This window comes from Musca domestica, unplaced genomic scaffold (genome assembly GCF_030504385.1).
Source record: "Musca domestica strain aabys unplaced genomic scaffold, Musca_domestica.polishedcontigs.V.1.1 95, whole genome shotgun sequence".
NCBI classification, from domain to species: domain Eukaryota; kingdom Metazoa; phylum Arthropoda; class Insecta; order Diptera; family Muscidae; genus Musca; species Musca domestica.
Genome location: NW_026712445.1, coordinates 1,895,959 through 1,915,688, shown reverse-complemented (window position 1 = coordinate 1,915,688; position 19,730 = coordinate 1,895,959). Strand labels below are relative to the sequence as shown.

The 19,730-nt window shown below is 33.8% G+C and overlaps 1 protein-coding gene across 1 annotated transcript in view; it reads left to right on the top strand.

Annotated features, from left to right (window-relative positions):
- Window positions 1-19,730, top strand: part of LOC101887801 (neuronal acetylcholine receptor subunit alpha-7) — a 209,127-nt gene that overhangs the window by 158,138 nt on the left and 31,259 nt on the right. The window contains exon 6 of the mRNA XM_059132078.1: window positions 7,668-7,754. Coding sequence (XP_058988061.1) covers window positions 7,668-7,754 — 87 coding nt within the window. The remainder of the gene's footprint in view (window positions 1-7,667; window positions 7,755-19,730) is intronic.

Sequence of the window (19,730 nt, the reverse complement as noted above, 5' to 3'; positions counted from 1 at the left end):
GTGCGCTGGAAATGAAGCGAGGAATCTCATTTTGTAACTATTCTTGGGTGGCGCATGCTGTGTTCGATGGTGCTGAGTCCTGTTTAGAATATCCAAGGTCTACGGCCAAACATACCCTCCAGAATATTTTCGCGATAATATTCGGCATTTATTCTGGTGCCACGGTCGATTAATACTAGCGGAGAGCGACCATCGGTTGTTATGGCGGCCCACAACATCACCATGGCCGGCGCTTAGGTCAACCGAAAATGCTCATTTTCAGCTGACCTCTTTTTCAGCTAAACACGATCATTTTGTTTGTTTACAAACTGCTGGACAACGAATGTTTTCTCATCGGAGAGTAACCAAATTCGACAGTTCACCACTTTCAGCAAAGCGAAGCAAGTCGTTATCTCTTTTGAGTCTATTTTCTTTCTGTTTCGGAGTAAGTTCTTGCACATTTTGGAATTTCAATGGCTTTAGCCCGTGCTCATTTTTCAATATTTGCCGAATGGAATATTGCGATATATTCAACTCAGGAGCAATTTTTCGGCTACTGCGAAGCGGGTTTCGACCAAGTTGCTTCTTTACTTTTCGAACCATTTCTGCTGATGTTGCTGTTTTCTTTCGTCCACTTCCTTGACGTTGGGATACGCTGCCAGTGTAACGGTAACGAGCGATGGTACGAGACACAAAAGACGTATTCACATTTAAATGCTGAAGTGCTCTAACGATAGCCACTTGTGGTTTTCCAGCCAAATATAAAGAAATCACACTATCACGCCTGAGTTCCATCACGAATAACTTTGACCTATTAACAATAATAATGAGCTGTCACTGGATTAATTTTAACACCTGTCGGACGAGTGGCTTAGGAATGACAGCAGTCTAAAGATGGTTGCAGTTTTTGCTTCTCACCCTGTATTATAGGAATTATATATTCACTAATGGTCACAAAAAAACACTATTACAGCTTCGCAGGTCTTAGAAAAATATTCGTCTGTTGGTCCTAAAAAAATATTCTTAAAAAAATCTACTACTATGGATCTGTTCGTCCTAGAAAAACATTGTTGTGTTGGTCCTTGAAAAATGTTCTTTAAAAAAGCAGACGCGTATGGATGTGTTGATCCTTGAAAAATGTTCTTTAAAAAATCCACGCTTATAGATGTGTTGGTCCTTGAAAAATATTCTTTGAAAAATCCACGCGTATGGATGTGTTGGTCCTTGAAAAATATTCTTTACAAAATCCACGCTTATGGATGTGTTGGTCCTTGAAAATATTCTTTAAAAAATCCAAGTTTGTTCCTCTGTTGGTCCTTGAAAATATTCTTTAAAAAATCCACGTTTGTGGTTCTAAGGGTCCTTGAAAAATATTCTTTAAAAAATCCACGTTTGTGCCTCTGTTGGTCCTTGAAAAATATTCTTTAAAAAATCCACGTTTGTGCCTCTGTTGGTCCTTGAAAAATATTCTTTAAAACATCCACGTTTGTGCCTCTGTTGGTCCTTGAAAAATATTCTTTAAAAAATCCACGTTTGTGGTTCTAAGGGTGTTGGTCCTTGAAAAATCCACGCTGATGGTACTAATGGTCCTTGAAAAATATTCTTTAAAAAATCCACGCTTATGGATGTGTTGGTCCTTGAAAAATCCACGCTGATGGTACTAATGGTCCTTGAAAAATATTCTTTGAAAATCCACGCTTGTCGGTCTCATGGTCCTTGAAAAATATTCTTTAAAAAATTCACGGTTATTGGTTTAATGGTCCTTGAAAAATATTTTTTTTTTAAATGCACGCTTATTGGTCTCTTGGTCCTTGAAAAATATTCTTTAAAAAATCCACGATTGTAGCTCTGTTGGTCCTTGAAGAACATTCTTTAAAAAATTCCACATTTCTTGGTAACATGGTCCTTGGAAAATATTCTTTAAAAATTTCACGTTTTTGGTTCTAATTATCCTTGAAAAAAGTTCTTTAAAAAATCCATGCTCTGCTATTGCTTAAAAATTATTATTTTTAATGTTATGATACCTAAATACCTCCCCTTAAATAGACATTAAAATGTCTACAAAAAAAAATAACGCCAAAAAGTATGCAATGCATTTTATATTAAACGTGAGTGAATTCAAACGTCACGATGATGATGCTGTTGTCAATGATGACGTCTCTTTAAAAAAACAACGGGGTGATAATGAAACATGTCTCGCTGTATGTGTGTGTGTGCGTGTTTGTGTGCTACCCATATGTATTTATGTATCTTTGCACAACAAAGCATCATTTAAAATCCCACCGGTAGGCCACAATGAATAGTTTCAAAGGAAACCAAAAACCAAGCTGTGTGTTCACCCAGCCACAATGAAACGAGAACAAAATAGATTTTTCAATTAACGCAGCTACGTTCGTTCATTCGTTCGGTCGCTCGCATTCTCTATGGGGAATGCAGCAGAGACAAGGCCATGTGCTATGCAATAAATACTAGAACTGGCTTTAAATGCTACTAATCTTGACGCACACACACATACACAGAGAAATTTAAGTGAAAGTGAATTCGAAACTTTAAGAAATCCTTAAGTAAAACAAAACAAATAGAAAACTAGCTTTGACCGATTTTTCCATTTTGTTGAGTAACTTTTGTCTTTCTCAATGTCATTCACAGTGATTACTTTTCAAGTCCGCAATACATTTCACTTGTCTCTATTCGTCTTCCAGTCAAAGTAACGACGAGTCCAAAAAAACAGCCAAACAAACAGAAAAAAAAAACAGACAAGCGAGCGAGCAAAACAAACCGCTTGCAACGACATCCAGCTGACAGTTTAGTTTTCCATTATGACTTTTGATTGACACAACCACTAAATTCAAAAAATATCACACACACACATACACACCTGTCATGCCCAAAAAAATATACACTGCGAACACAAAAAACATGTACACCTTGACAACAAATGGAATATATATTACCAACTCAACCAAACGCATACTCATACACACACACTGACATATAAACATGTAGTTTGCCCGTAGAAGACAATTAAAAATAGTTATGTGTAACAACAACAACAACAACGACCAAAAAAAAGACAAACCGCCCACAAATCAAAACTCATAGCGAAAAAAAAACAACTAAACAATAGAGGGACGAAATGGATATTGTCAAGTTAGGAGATTGTGACATAAATTACAGGCTGAACCGAAAGCGTTTCCAAATAATGAAAACAAAAGGTTTTCAGGTGGAATTTCTAGTGACAAGGCACTTGCGAACAAAGTTTTCCAGAAACATAAAAAAAAACTATTTTTAATAATCAGAAAATATTTTATTTTACAAATTTTCTGAAGGCAAGAGGCTTTCAACGGGCGTCTTGGAGGCAGAACACATATAAGAGATCTCCTAGCTATAGAAGACTTTTTAAAAATCTGTTGGAGACCGAGGCCAGTTTACATGTCTGAATGTCATCTATAATGGCGCCCAATATCTGGCAATAAAATTAGCCGCAATAGTGAATGTTAGTTCTTAAAAAACTGTATTTTTTCTTACAAGTGGCGCCCAATATGCGGCATGACTTTTATGTGCAGAAGTATAAGTTGACTTAAAGTTTTTTTTTTTGTATTTCACATTGGCGCAAAATTCACAGTATTCCTATTTTATGCCAAAAATGCAGAGTTAACTATTCTGCGATGTAGTTCCTGAAAAATTGAATATTACTTTGAATATTACTTTGAATATTCTCATCAATGGCGTCCAATGTACGGCATGATTTTTTGTTGTGAAAAAAAAAATAAAAATTTTAATACTACCTCATTTCGAACCAAGCCATATATAATTATTTCAAATGTGTGACGAAATGGCGACCAAAGGTGACGCAGGTCCTCTAGAAGCAAAAAACGTTTTATAAATGGCGCTTAATGCGCAGTAACACCATTCTGTGCCAAACATGCAGAATCACCCATGGTCCAATTTGGTTTTAAAGAAATTGAGAACTTTCTTAACGATAGTCATTAATGGCGCCCAACGTGGGGCCTGTTTTTTTAATGCCATTTGTATTACGAAGATATGCTAAATGATTGACAAAATGGCGCCCAATGTGAGGCAGGTTCTCTGAATACAGAAGGTTCTCTGAATACCCAGATCCAAACATCTTTCCAAATGCCTTTGGAATTGGCGCTCAATGTGGGGCAGATGATCTTATCTTATAGAAACCAAAGTCAGAAGATCTTCTACAGGTCTTCCATAGATAACAGATATTTTGCAGGGCTTTTGGAGACCTTTTACAAGGCTTCTGCAGACAGAAGGAGTTTACATATTTTCCGGTAACATTTGGACTTTCTGGCGTCTTCTGGAGACAAACAAATTTTCACAGGCCATCTATACAGACAGTACATCTTTAAAAGATCTTCTGAAGGCAGAAAAATCTTTCCAGTTCATTTACAAACAAGAAACCTTGTGAAGTTCTCCAGAAGATCTCCTGGTTATCTTGAGATAGAAGACACTTCTTAGGTCCTTTGGAGACAGAGGTCTTTTACAGAGCTTCGGGAAAAGTTAGAATTTCTACAATTTTTGTTAGAATCAAATGACTTTTTTATTTGTCTTTTGCAGAAGGAAAAGCTGTGATAGATACGCACGAGCTTTCAAATGTATTTTAGGAGACAGAAAAGCTTTTACAGACCTTCTTCCGATAAAATACATTTCAATAGACATTTCAGACAATACAGGTCTCCTAGAAACAAAAACATATTTCAGGTCTACTAGAGACAGGCGAACTTCTTTTTAAAAACAGAAGGCCTTTTCAAAGTCTTACAGAAAAAGGATTATGTGCACATATTAGGAACATATCCACAGGAGTTAAAAGATCTTCAATAGTTAGAAAACCTTTTGAAGGTGTTATGGATAAGCAATACATTTTTACGGATTTTTATTTTCATTTTCAGCGTGATGCTGAGACAAACGCCCATATAAATTCCTTTCAGAGAGGAAGAGTCCTTGTAAGGCTTTTCAAGAAATATGAAACCTTTTCGAGATTTTTTTTCTTTTTTAATACCTTCTAGAAGTAGAAGACCCCTTGTTAGTCTTCTGGATATAGAAAACATTTTGCTACATTTCTGGAGACAGAAATTTATTCAGGTCTTTTCTTATCTTTTAAAATTTTATAAGGACAGAAGACGATTTAAAGGTCTAACAGAGCAGAAGTCATTTCCTCGAGGGAAAACCTGCTAAAGTTCTTCTCTAGAGAGAACAGAAGACCTTCTAAAGGTCTAATCGCAAACGAAGACCTAATATAGTGGAAAGTCTTTGGGAGATAGAAGACAACTAAGTCTAAGTCTTCTAGAAAAGGAAAAGAAGTCTTCTGGAAACAGAAAAAGTCTTCTGTAGGCAGAAAATACTTTAAAAATGGAGAGTTAGCTATGATCTAATAATATTCTTTTAAATGGCGCCCAAAATTGAACATATTTCTTCCCGTAAAAATTAAATATTTAGAACTACATCAATTCTGGTCATACCATAAAATCGTGTATTATAAATTTAACGTGAATATTCCAAATAAGGGGCAGATCTTCTGAAGTCAGTAGACGTCTCGTAAATTTTCTTCTAGAGAAGAAAGTTTGAAGGTCTATTCGCTAAAGTTATCTATTGATAGATGACCTTCTAAAGGCCTTCCCTTAATCGATAATCTTCCACAGTTCCTATAATACTGACATTTCAATGATCTTCCCTGATGAAAGCCCTCCCAAGAGTACTTTTTCCTGATAGAAATCGTTCCAATGGATTTTCTACCTTCCAAAGTTTTTCTATTGGACGAATTCCTTGCGAAGATCCTTTTATGATATTACAAAGACTTTATCATGATAGAGACCTTCTGAAGACTATTCTCGATGGAAAACCTGCTAAAAATCTTCTCTACATATAATAGAAAACCTACTAAAGGTCTTTTAAACGAAGAATATTTTCCATAGGTGTTGATTGATAGAGAATCTTCTTTAACTAGCAACCTTCCAGAGTTCTTCTGATGCTGGCATTCCAATGATCTTCTCTTTATAGAAAGGCCTTCAATGCACTTTTTTTTGATGAGAGCCCTCCCAAGAGTCTTTTCCCGATAGAAACTTTCCAATGGTCAATGAAAGACCTTGATCCTTTGACGATATCACAAAGATCTTATCGTGATAGAAGAACTTCTAAAAATATTTATCAACGGAAATCCTGCTAAAGAATTTCTCTCAATGGAAAAGAGGATATTTTAAAGGTCTACTCGACAAACAAGACAATCTATTGATAGAGGCTTGAATGCTTTTGGGCTTGAATGCTTTCTAAAGGGATTCTCCTTGTGAGGGGACAGAACTCTTGTACATTTAGATTTAGACAGAAGGCCTTCAAATGATCTTCAAAAGCACGACAGAGTCTTCACAAAGTCTTCTAAGGAGAGATGACCTTCTAAAGGTCCAGGGGAAACAGGTTGATCAGAAAGTTCGAAGAGACCTTGCAAGGGATCTTTGCTAAAAACGAACTTCCAAGGTAATTCTCTTGATAGGAATCCTTCCAAAGTTCTTTTGTTGAACTCCGAAAGGCTTTTTGGATATGAATTACAAGTCAAGAAGACCCTCTTCCGCCCTCTGTCGGGAGAGACCCTTATTAAGGACTTTCGTACATAGAATATCTCCTAAAATAGATCCAATTTTTTATTTCCCTGGTTATTTGTACACACACTTCCGGTTCAGCCTGTATCTTTACACACACACACCCACAATCACACATTTATGACTTTTTGCCAGAAGATAAATGATTAGGACACACAAGGACAGCAATGTTGGAAACATAAACGCGGTTAGGGACCACAAAACACAATGTCTGACCAGCTGATCATGATTATGACTTAACCACAGACCGACCTACCTAGCCACCACCCACTAGATGACTGACGCCACAGACGAACTAACTGACCAGCTGACTCTAAGACTGACGGCAAGACCGCCGAATAACGACTGAGCACCCACTCACAAGTCACACTGTGAGGTTCAGCGCAGAGAATATGGTAGTAGTTTTTTATTTGACCCCCCGAAGCAAAAGCAAAAAAAATTAAAAAAGAAAAGAATTGAAAATAAAATCACAACAATGAAATACTACATATGTGTACTTGTCCCGTTCCACACAAAAATCACAAAAACAAAACGAATACCTTGTTCTTTGGAGGATACAATTTTGGCCAAACCAAAAATTTACCATACAAGAATAACAACAAGAACAAGAGCACAACCGACAACCCAGTACAAAAGCAACAAAAACAAAGACAACATGAAGTGTTTCATTTAGCCAAAAAAAGTCAAATAACAAACTTTGTGTAAAGATAAGTAGTGGTCTATGATGATGATCTTTACATACCAACAGACCAGATCACCAAGTGCGATCTGTTTAGCGATTAATCAACCAATTAATTGCCTTAGCCTGGGCACATTTATTATCATTTTGCAATTGTTTGTTTCACCATGATTTCCTTTGATTTTAATTAATGTTCTTTTGTGTTCTTTTACGTTCAACGTTCAAAAAAACGAAAAAAACGAAAAACAAAAAACCAAAAAACGTTACAAAATTCTCTTCTGGAATTCAACTGGACTGCAACAAACCCACCTACCAATTGATTGACCAACCTCAAACCAAATATTCGAATATTCAAACCTCGATTACACTTCTGCTGGCACCGAAAACAGGAGTAACGATTTTACTATCACTTACTGTGTTCCTTAACATGGTGGCCGAGACAATGCCGGCTACATCAGATGCGGTGCCACTATTGGGTAAGTTTTTTCGATTTCCATTAATGCAAGCGTCAGCCAAACAAGGTACATTACAAAAAAATAAAACAAGACAATATTTACATGGGTACATTTTAAAACTTAGCAAACGAACTTAGTAAGTACTTATGTATAAATAAAAAAAATATTAATAAATAATTAATAAATATTTAGTGTAAATAATGTATGATGTCTCAAAACGAAGTGAGTTATATTTATTGTATGATATGTATGTGTCTTGAATTATAATCTATAATTTATAAATATGAGAAATGAATTAACAACAACTTGATTATGGAAATGAAAAAAACTGAGGATGGTAACTTTATAAAATCATTCTTAACTTAAATATTTGTAATATCAGAGAACATTTCCAATAGAAACTCAAAAAATTATGGTATACGCCCAGTTTTTCGAATAAATATTGCGCCTAAACTATGCAACAATTAGTGCATAATTTAATTTAAGCCCCAATGTATACCTGCAATTACACAAATTTTCAAAGCAGGACAAAACTATTTAAAAAACTTTTGGCTTTAGACCAAAAAGAAATCACTGCGCCAGAAACTATGCCAGAATAAATTGTTTATTGCTTATTCACAGCAATGGCGCCCAATGGTGGCATGATTTTTTGAAAAAAAAAAAAACTTTAGTTTAATCTTGTTTCAGGCCATGTCATAAAATTGTAAATTATAAATGTAATTTGTTTGACGAAATGTCGCCCAATGTGGAGCAGGTCCTCTTGAGGCAGAAAATGCTTTACAAATGGGACCCAGTGTGCAATATGCCAAAAATACAGAGTTACCTATGGTCCAACTTAGTTTTAAAGAAATTGAAAACTACTTTGAATTTCCTCAGTAATGGCGCCCAATGTGTGGCATTTTTTTTTTTTTTTTTTTTTTTTTTTTTGAAAAACCCCTATTTCAGACCATACCATAAACTCGTATATTATAAAATGTGGATGTTCCAAATATTTGACGAAATCGTGCTCAATGTGGGGCAGGTTCTCCGGAAGCAGAAAACGCTATAGATATTGTACCCAATGTGCAATGTGCTCATTATATGCCACAGAAAATCTAAATGTCTTTGGAAAGGGGGCCCAATGTGGACAGGTCTATCCAGCACTTTAAGAAACAAAATACAATTTGAAGGTCATCTGAAGACAGATAAATTTTGTAAAGTCTTATAAACCCAGAAAATCTTCTACAGGCCTTCATTAGAAAATATGTGTTTTACGGGACTTTTAGAGATCTTTTTATAAGACTCTTGCAATCAGAATATGCCCATTCTATGTCAAACGTGCAATATTTCCAATGGAGAGAAATAAATAAAAAATCGTTTGGATCTAGGCCAAAAATAAAAAATTTCGCCATGAACTATACCACAATAAACGAATTCTTGAATATTCTCAACAATGGCTCCCAAAGTGCGGCATGATTTTTCTAAAATACAAAAAACTTTAGTTACATCTCATTGCACACTCTGCCATAAAATAGTACGTAATAAATTTAACGTTGATATTTCTTGATGTATGACGAAATGGCTTCCAATGTGGGTTAGGTTTTCTGGAGGCAGAAAGGGCTTTAGAAATATATGCCCATTTCTACAATATGCACATTCCATGCCAAAAATGAAGAGTTTTTTTTTGTGGAGAAATATTTAGAAAAACTTCGGACCATGCCTTAAATCTTACATAATAAATTTTTACGCGGATAATTCGAATGGCGCCCAATTTGGGGCAGGTCTTCTTAAGGCAGAAAACGCTTTACAAATGGCACCCAATTTGCAATATGTCCATCCTATGCCAAAAATACAGAGTTTCCTATAATCCAATATAGTTTTAAAGAAATTGAAAACTACTTTGAATATTCCCAACAATGGCGCCCAATGTGCGGCATATTTTTTTTTTTTTTTTTTTTTTTTTTTTTGGAAATAATAAAAAGGTTTGTATTGCCTCATGTAAGACCATGCCATAAAATCTTATATTATAAATTTAACGAAAATACTTCAAACGTTTACGAAATGGCGCCCAGTGTGAAACGAACCTCTGGAGGCAGAAAACGCTTTGGCACTGGAATCCAATGTGCCATATGTCCATTCTATGCCAAAAATACAGAGTTAGCTATGGTCCAATTGAAAACTACTTTGAATTTTCCCATCAATGGCGCCCAACGTGCGGTATGATGCTTTTGTGAAAAATATTCAGAAAAAAGTACAGATCCTGCCATGAAAAGCCTTATATTAAAAATATAACGTGGATAATTCATATGTTTGACCAAATGGCGCCCAATGTGGCATATATCGAATACATATCAAAAGATATTTACATCAATGTTTCCAAAAAATACCGAAAATGTTTTTTGAAAAAATTTTCCTTGGACTTTTTCCGATTTGATACCTGAAAGTTGCTAAATATTTCGTTTTAGGTGGAAGTTGTACAAAGAAGGAATATTCTACTCAACATTTCACTGCAAATCTCAGAATGAACCATATATCTATATACAATAGTTTTCATGAAAAATACATTCAAAATGTGGAAATTATTAAAAACACATTTTAAGGTTAAATCAGTACTTTATGTGAGTTTGTGCAAAAATCTCCAACAAATCATCACTTTAGAAGGATGACGTCAAAGACAAAAATATTCTTCATCATAAGTCACAGAGGAAAAGAAAACTCAATTTCCATTGTATATCAAAAAAATATTTGCATCAATATTTCACAAAAAAATATTCCCAAATTTTTGTTTGATAAAATTTTCCTTGAACATTTTTACGAATTGACGTCTCAAAACAACATAAAATTTCGTTTTAGGCGAAAGGTATTAAAAGAAAAAATATTCTTCACAGAATTTCACTATAAATCTCGGAATAAACCATATATGTAGGTACAATAGTTTTGATGAAAAATACATTCAAAACTTATGTACTAAAAGTGAAAATTATTAAAAACACATTTTAAGGTTATAGCCGTACTTGTATGAGTTTGTGCAAAAATCTCCCAAAAATCATCATTATAGACAGATGACGTCAAAGGCAAAAAAATTCTTCATCATATTTTACTATAAATCACCGACAAAAAGAAATCTCTATTTCCACTGTAAATCAAAATAAATATTTGCATCAATGTTCCAAAAAAAGAGAAACAGAAATTATTTATCATTTTTTCTAAATTTTCCTTGAAGTTTTTTCGAGTTGACGTCTAAAAATAACATAAAATTTCGTTTTAGGCAAAAGATGTTCAAAGCAAAAATATTCTTCACAGAATTTCATTATAAATTTCAGAATAAACCATATGTCTAGTTGTAATAGTTTTGATGAAAATTACATTCAAAACGTATGCACTAAAAGTGAAAAATTATGTCTTTGCTTTTTTCTAACACGTATCCACTCCGAGTCAAAATTTCCCTTTAAACTTCATTTTTTTTTTTGGAAAAGTGTCAAAGAATGAATTATTCTAGATCAAATTTCATGGCGATATTCTGAACAAAAGAAACTTGTATACCTAAAATGTACCATAAAAAATGGCATCAAATTTTGATAATAAAAAAACATAGTTTATTTCTGAAAATTTTAATTTTTTTTTTTTTTTGATAAATTTTCCCGACTTTTTTCGATTTAACTACTGAAAGATTTAAAAAATTTTGTTTTAGGTGAAAGGTGGTAAAAGAAGATATATTCAAGACAACATTTCATTATAAATCCCAGAATAAACCATATGTCTAGTTGTAATAGTTTTGATGAAAATACACTCAAAATGTATGTACTTAAAGTGAAAATTATGTCTTTGCTTTTGTATGCTGTTAATTTAACACATATCCAATCCGAGTCAAAATCTCCCTTTATACTTCAATTTTTGGAAAAAATGTCAAAGTAAGAATTATTCTAAGTCAAATTTCATTGTGAGTCTCTGAACAAAAGAAATTTGTATACCTAATGTATACCATACAAAAGTTTACCCTTCCCATAATCAAGTTGTCTGGTTACTCTTCAAACAAACTAGGAAATCAAAATAACATAAATTCTGTATTTATTATTAAAAAAAAAGTCGCCTAAAAATAGACTTTATTTGCTGCGTTTAATAGCTATACTAAAAATATGCTTTAAAAACAATCAACAAAAAACAACCAATATCCCCAACGAAACACAATCCAACGTAAGCTTTTTCATATCATCATTATCATCAAGGCATAAATATGCTCATAAAGATTATGCCACCGAAAATGCAAGCAAGAGCCGAAAAACAAAATCTACCCACCACCCACTTTTCTTTTGTAGAACACCTAGAAGAAGCATTTGCCAATGATATGCTATAAAAGTGAGAAATTTGCCATGCGATATTGGATTTATCTGGTTTTTATTTCACACTGCAGTTACATAGATGATGTTAAACCAAATCCCACTAGAAAAAATAAGAACCACTCAGTCCCACAGTCACCTATTTACTCTTTTCTACACAATTCACAATATAAGGAACAATACTCAATTAGTAAATATTAAAGGTGGGAGATAGTAATATTGGGCGCCAAACGCCAAATGCCTTCAATTACTCAAATATGAATACTTATAAAGGGATATGGGTTAAGTAATGCGGATTAAAAAAAATAATAATAGTTTTTAGAGATTATAGTATAAAGTTGTGTCCCAGAGAATTGAGAAAATATAGCCTCTCTTAAATCGATTTTGATACTCATTATTTACTGGGTTTATACTTCCCTTCTTATAACCTATTTTAAGTGTAGGTCATTTCCATAAAATAGCAATTGTCATCATAAAATAGCAATTGCCAAAAAGTGTGAAATATAGAAAAACCTCAATGGCATTTTTAATATTTTGCTGGAAAACTGAAGCATTGTCATTACCTTAGAGAGAAAATGAGTTTGAAATCTGCTTATGACACCTCATAATAATAAAATACACACAAGTTTGTGGTTTTGAGTTTTTCAATGAAACTGAAATGTCAAAATGAATATTTTCCACAGTTGAGGAAAATGTTCGGTCGTTTGGCCAAAATCTGGAAACGTAGAAAGGATGTCCTTTATAAAAAAATCAGAAATCTTAAAATTGTTTAATTCCCCACAACTTGGCATTGATCGTCCTATTCCGCAACATATCGGTAAATCAACATAAATTAATTGGTCTAGGCACCAGAAGTAAGTATTATATAGGATATATGTTTATGTAGCACATACCTACCTTCGTATATGATATACAGGCTGAGATAACAAAAACTGCAACAAAATCAAATGCCATAATTTTTATATTATTTTTTTCTAATTTTATAGAATGAAAGCAAAAAATGTGGGAAATAGCATCAAATGTTAGAATCAGTTTAGATTTGTTCGAATTGGTCACCTTGGGCACGAATTATGGCCTTCAAACGGCCAATGAAACCGTCACAAGCTGCCCGAATGTTGCTCTGCGATATTTCGGCCCATTTCCGGCGATGCGCTTGCTTGAGTTGATCGACACTTTGGTATTTTTTAGTGCCAACCTTGCTTTCTAAAATACTCCACACACAATAGTTCAGTATCCGGAGATTTTGGTGGCCATTGTGCGCTGGAAATGAAGCGATGAACCTCATTTTGTAACCATTCCTAGGTGGCGCGTCCTGAGTGCGATGGTGAAGAGTCCTATTTAAATGTCCAAGGTCTGGGGCCAAAATGTTTGGGTGCCCAAGGCTTTAATACACCCTTCAGAATATTTTCGCGATAATATTCGGCATTTATTCTGATGCCACGGTCAATTAATATGAGCCGAGAGCGATCATCGGCTGAGTTCGACCACGGCTGGCGGCCCATACCATCACCATGGCCGGCGCTTCTGGTGGCCAACCGACACATCTAGTGCACATTTCCAGCTGACCAATTTGGCAAGTAAACACGTTCATTTTGTTTGTTTACAAGCTACTGGACAACGAATGTTTTCTCATCGGAGAAAACCAAATTCGGCAATTCACCACTTTCAGCCAAGCGAAGGAATTCTTAAGCTCTTTTGAGTCTATTTTCTTGTTGTTGCGGTGTAAGTTGCTGCCCTTTTTGGAATTTCAAAGGCTTTACCCCGAGCTCATTTTTCAATATTTGCCGAATGGAATATTGCGATATGTTCAGCTCACGAGCCATGCGGGTTTCGATCAAGTCGCTTTTTTAATTTTGAAACATTTCTGCTGATGCTGATGTTTTCTTCCCTCCACTTCCTTGACGTCGGGCTACGCTACTAGTAGATTTATTCACATTTAAATGTTAGAGTGCTCTAACGATAGCCACTTGTGGTTTTCGAGCCAAATATAAAGAAATCACACTATCACGCTTGAACTCCATCACGAATAACTTTTTTTCTGGAAAATTCTCACCAAAATGCTTTTGTACGCTTGTAAACAATATAATGAGCTGTCACTGGAATAATTTTAACAGCTGTCGGACGAGTGGCTTAGAAATGACAGCAGTCTGAAGTTGGTTGCAGTTTTTTCAACTCCCAATACCATATTTTTTAATTTTATTTGTATAAAAAAATCATCATCAATCAAACATTTTTGGCGGAATAGAATGCAAAAACAATGCCTCAAGATTTTGAGTAAATATTTACACTGGGGCACCCAACTTAGTATCATATTTGAAAATATTATTTTTTGAAAAAAAAATTACTTTTGTTTAAGACGTCTAAAATTTTCGGCCAGTATTCATTTATTACCCAGCAATACTCATTAAAAATTTATAGTCTCTCAACCCAAGTTTTGAAATATTAACCCTTGGAAATAAAAATTTAAGTACCTATTTCAAAAAAGGTTAAAATTAGAAAAATAGCACATCAAATTCTCACCAACACCATTTCACTTTAACAACACACCCACACATCTCCGATAAATCCCCAAATAACCCGCAAAATTAAGTTTTAAGTAAAGAATACCTCAAAGATTTTTATTTCGACACCATAATCATAATTCCAACTCCAAAAGTTTCTCGATTAAATTGTTGTTGTTTCACATCAAAAGAAATAAACTGGTAAGATGAAGTAAAAAAGGAAAAAAAAAAATAAAAAACAACAATGCGACCACAAATATGCCGCGCAACAACACAAGAAAAAAATAGTCGAAGTTTTGTGAATTTTTACAGAATAGCTTTGAGCAACTTCAATGAGCTTTCTCTGTGATTTCTTACCCAACCCCACAACCTCCAACGGCAGGTAAGTTATTAATTGTTGTTTATTAAACTGTAATCTAAACTTTTCCACAACAATAACTTCTTTAACAACAACAAATAAGCAACAAGAACAACAAAAACAAAAATAAATCCCGTAATTGTAGAACGTAGTCCACTAATTGAGCAACTTGAAGAGTAAAGTAGTTAGAGAGCAAAGTTACAAAAACAAAATATTTATGTAGTTAATTTCTTTAAATAGCAATATTTACACACAACCACATAGATACACAAACATAAACACCGTAATTGTAGTTGTTGATTTCTTAATGTAGACAATTTATTAATAACTTAATAACTTAATTTTATCTCAGTCTTAATCTCAGTTTATTTATAAAATCATTAACAATAGCTAAACGGCTGATTTAAATAATCCATCAGATTTAATACCGAACAAAGAACAACAACCAAACCATAAAATAGTGTTTTTCTTTGATTTATTTGTTGTAATGGTGATGAGTTTAAACTTGGAAAATATAATTTATGCAAATTGTAAATAAAATAAAAAAAATAAAATAAATAATTAAAAATAAACCAACACTTAACATTTAAAGCATTCCTCATTTGTGTAAATACATTCTCATATTCTTAAATGTTTTTCTCTCTCTCTCACATACACATTTCTCACCACTCTTTCGCTTGCCATACACCACACACACACAGACAAACACATTGTCACGCATAGTTATCACATTTCGTATTACTGTAACATATGAGAAAATGTCATATATAAGGGTGATAGAAATGATATTAAAAAAATATTTTAAATATAACAACAATAAAATCAATAGTGGTAATGCAAAACTACACCACCAAATGAATTGATGGGATAACTAAAGAATTAGGTCGTATGTTTCAAAATATATCCTGGACAACGGACGAAGTCATATACAGTATCTGAAACGATCTGAAACGATCTGAACAAAATTTGGCCAAAGAGATTTCTAGAATGTATCTCATGTCTTGTACTGTTACATAAGCTTTGTGTCAGAACCTTTAGATAAGCATGAATTGACTATACGAAATAGACTCCTACTCCTTCAAAATTTCAGTAACTAAGGGATAGTTCGATAGGATATGAAAAATGGCACCCACATGTTATATTTTTTACGGGTATGCTTCCTGTTTTGACATAAAAAAATAAAATTACTGGAAAATTCTGCAAAGACATTCAAAATCTCAAAAATTCGAATTAAGGCGAAATTTTAAGGTGAACTTTTCTCTGACGAATTAACGGCCACTTGCTAGTCCAATGTTGAAAACGTTCGCTGGCCATTTGGCTGAGAATATGAACAGTTTCTTTTTTCAATCCATACTAGAATGAACAAATGGTTGTATTTTTAAAAAGAATAAATCTGAACTCATTACAAATATTAATACTTTTTTGTAATTAAGGTTGAGTTTTTAGAAATACCCTATATAAGTATACGGAATGTCACTAAATATAGTACATACAGGGTTGCCCATATTCGACGGACTCATGAAACAAATTCTTCAGAAAATCGACTTCTGTGCGGTGGAGCGACATCTTGTTGAAACCAGAACTGCCTTATACGCTTTCGACGAATAATTGGCATCACAAAATTGGTCATCATGTCGCGATAACGCTCCTGATTGATGGTAACAGCATGGCCATTTTCATTTTGGAAGAAAAACGGCCCAATGACCGTTTTCGCACTAACGCCGCACCAAACTGTGACTTTTTCGTCATGAAGAGGCACTTCTTGAATCTCCTGAGGATTTTCAGTGGAGTAAAAACGGCAATTTTGCTTATTTACGGTCCCATTCAATGTGAAATGGGCTTCATCGGACATGATAGTTTTGTTCCAAAATTGATTGAATGTAAATGTCAACTATTTCAGATCGCTCGCGTGGCGTGTATTGGTTCATGGTAAAAATCTGCTTGGACTGACGCTTCAAATGCGGTATGTCATTGAGGTACCAGAAAGAGTGGACCAATATATTCCATTTTTACACCAGAGCTTTGGTTAATAAAAATGTTGCATTGTGTGTAATTTGAAGAGAACTGAGTGCTTATTTGATCGTTTTTGTTATTCAAAACTTTGACCCTTTGTGGGGGAGGTACAAAAACAAATGACCCGATCTCTACCTTCTTTATAACAGATCTTGTGCTTATAGAAATATTGAGATGTCTCAAATCTGAATGGAATCGGAAGTTAATTTTGTGTTTTATGAGCTTCATGAATATTCAAAATGTTGACCCTTTGTGAGGGAGAAACCAGAAGGAATGGGCCGATATATTCCATCTTCACATCAGACCTCGGGTTAATAAAAATATTATGATGTGTGTAGTTTGAAGACAATCGGACACTCATATCACATATTATTAAAGTTATAATTACGCAAAATGGTGACCCTTTGTGGGGGAGGTACTTGATGGAATGCACCGATATTGTCCATTTACGCACCTGACCTTGATGTAAATATTAGGATTTGCAAAGTTGGAGCAAAATCTGATTATCCTTTCTCTTTCTGTGCAGTAAATTACTTTCTTTGAAAATGTTGACATTTTGTGGGGGAGATACCAGAAAGAGTGGACCATATCGACCCTATTTTTGTGGGATATCGACTCAAGCCTTTTTTATACCCTCCACCTTGGAAAGGAGGGTATATTAACTTTATCATTCCGTTTGTAACATAATTAAATGTTCGTCGTAGACCCCATAAAGTATATATATTCATAATCAGCATAAAATTCTAAGTCGATTTAACGATGTCCGTCTGTCTGTCCGTCTGTCTGTTGAAATCACGATACAGCCCACATTATTTGACGTAGAGCGCCAAAATTTAGCAGAGCAATTTAATATTTTCCCAAAAATTGGTATATGTCTAAAAATTGGTATATGAGGGTCATAATGGGCTCTAATGTTTCCTTTGCCCTAAGGTGGAGGGTATTAAAAGTTTGTCCCGGCCGAACTTAATGTTTTTTTACTTGTTTATGTTTATATTTATAGCCATATATAAAATAATCAATTTTGAACCACAAATTCAATCGAAGTTTCTGAAAATGTAAAAATGTTGCTGTTCTTTTTTAAAAGTTCTTTTTTAAAAAGGCATAAAAAAGTTTTATATTTTACAAGACCCATAGATGACTTTATACGAGTTCTGAATTTGTTCCGCCGTTACCAAGTTAAAATGTAGCCATTTTTTGCTGGGTTGGTGTATAAATTAACTGAAGCTCTGACTTGATTACAAGATTAGTCACTTCACGGGAGAATGATCAGAACTGTATTTTGAACATATTTTGAAAATTTTTGGTAAGGGTGTTTTTACTAATTAAAATTATTGGAAAGATTGATAATTTTTTCAAAGCTAGTTTTTCCATGTAACTACTGAAATTAGCCTACATTTTGGCCATAAGATATTGGCAACAATCCAACCCCACCAATATTATCAAAATTTTATGGGCCTATATTATAATCTGAAACTCTTGCTTAATTCATTACATTATTAAAGAATTTTTCCTACACATATGACAATGTCAATGCAATCCTGTCCTAAAGAATTGATAATCAATTCTGGATAACTGGTGTAAAGTGTAAAAATTTATTAAATTTACCAAATAAAATTTGCAAAACAAATTCACATGAAAAAATATATGACATTTTCTTACATTTCTCTTCAACATTCCTTCAGAATGGATGTGACATTAATTTATCACACATTCAGTTATTTTATTTAATTCTCCTTCGTTCTGATGATGATTTACATATGTATTAGTTGTCAAAGAATTTTCCTTTCGTGTTTGTATGAGTTTGTTGCTTTAATTTCCCACTCTTTTGAAAAAAAAAAAAAACAGACAATATCAAGAAAACGAACATCCTTTCAGATATTAGCCAAAGGCAAACCATTAGAAAAAGAAGATGATGAAGAAAAAAATCCCAAACAAATCACATTCAAAATTCCTTTGATGTAAAAAAAAACAGAAATAATGCATGGACACATATTTCAGCATATGTATCACTCAAATCACCATTCAAATGCACAATAAGTCATTTGTTCACACATTGTCACATTCACAGAAATGAGAACAAATTTTATTTGCACCAACCAACAAACAAGCATTTTTTTCTCTTTTCGTTACATCTTTCAAAAAGCAAAGCAAAAAAAAAAAAACAAATTAAAATAAATTCGAATTCCATAATGTGTGAAGATCAACAAGGCACCCATGCTCACGTATTCTAGAAGTCTACACATCTACACCCACCCACACTCAAACACACACATGGATACATGGATACTAACACTTACACTCAGATTTGAGTTTGTTTTTATTGTCATTTTATTTCTTTCTTTTTCTCTCCCCCCGTCTCCTTTTTTTTCTGAAGAAGAAAATAAAATTTTTGAAATTTTATTATCAAAAGAGGACTGGTATGGATTTAGAAGAATTCAATGAAGTCGAAATGATTTATTAATAATAAATAACGAATCAAGAAAAAACAGAAACAAAACAAAGAAAAACATGCTGTAAATTCTCTTTATTTCTCTCTATGGAATACTGATACTGACCTACACACATGTATGTATGTATGTGAGGATGTGTGTGTTTCAATGTTAATTTTAGGGAAAATGTGAATAATATTTGTGATCACATACTCTCTCTGTATCTCTCTCGCTCTCTATTTCTCTGCTCTACGTTGATCTCTATAATTGATATGTGCATTAGTTTTAGTTGTAGTTGATCTGTGTCTCTTGCACACACACTAACACATGAACATACACAAACACACCAAGAAATACCAATGAAAAAAAATGCTCTCCAC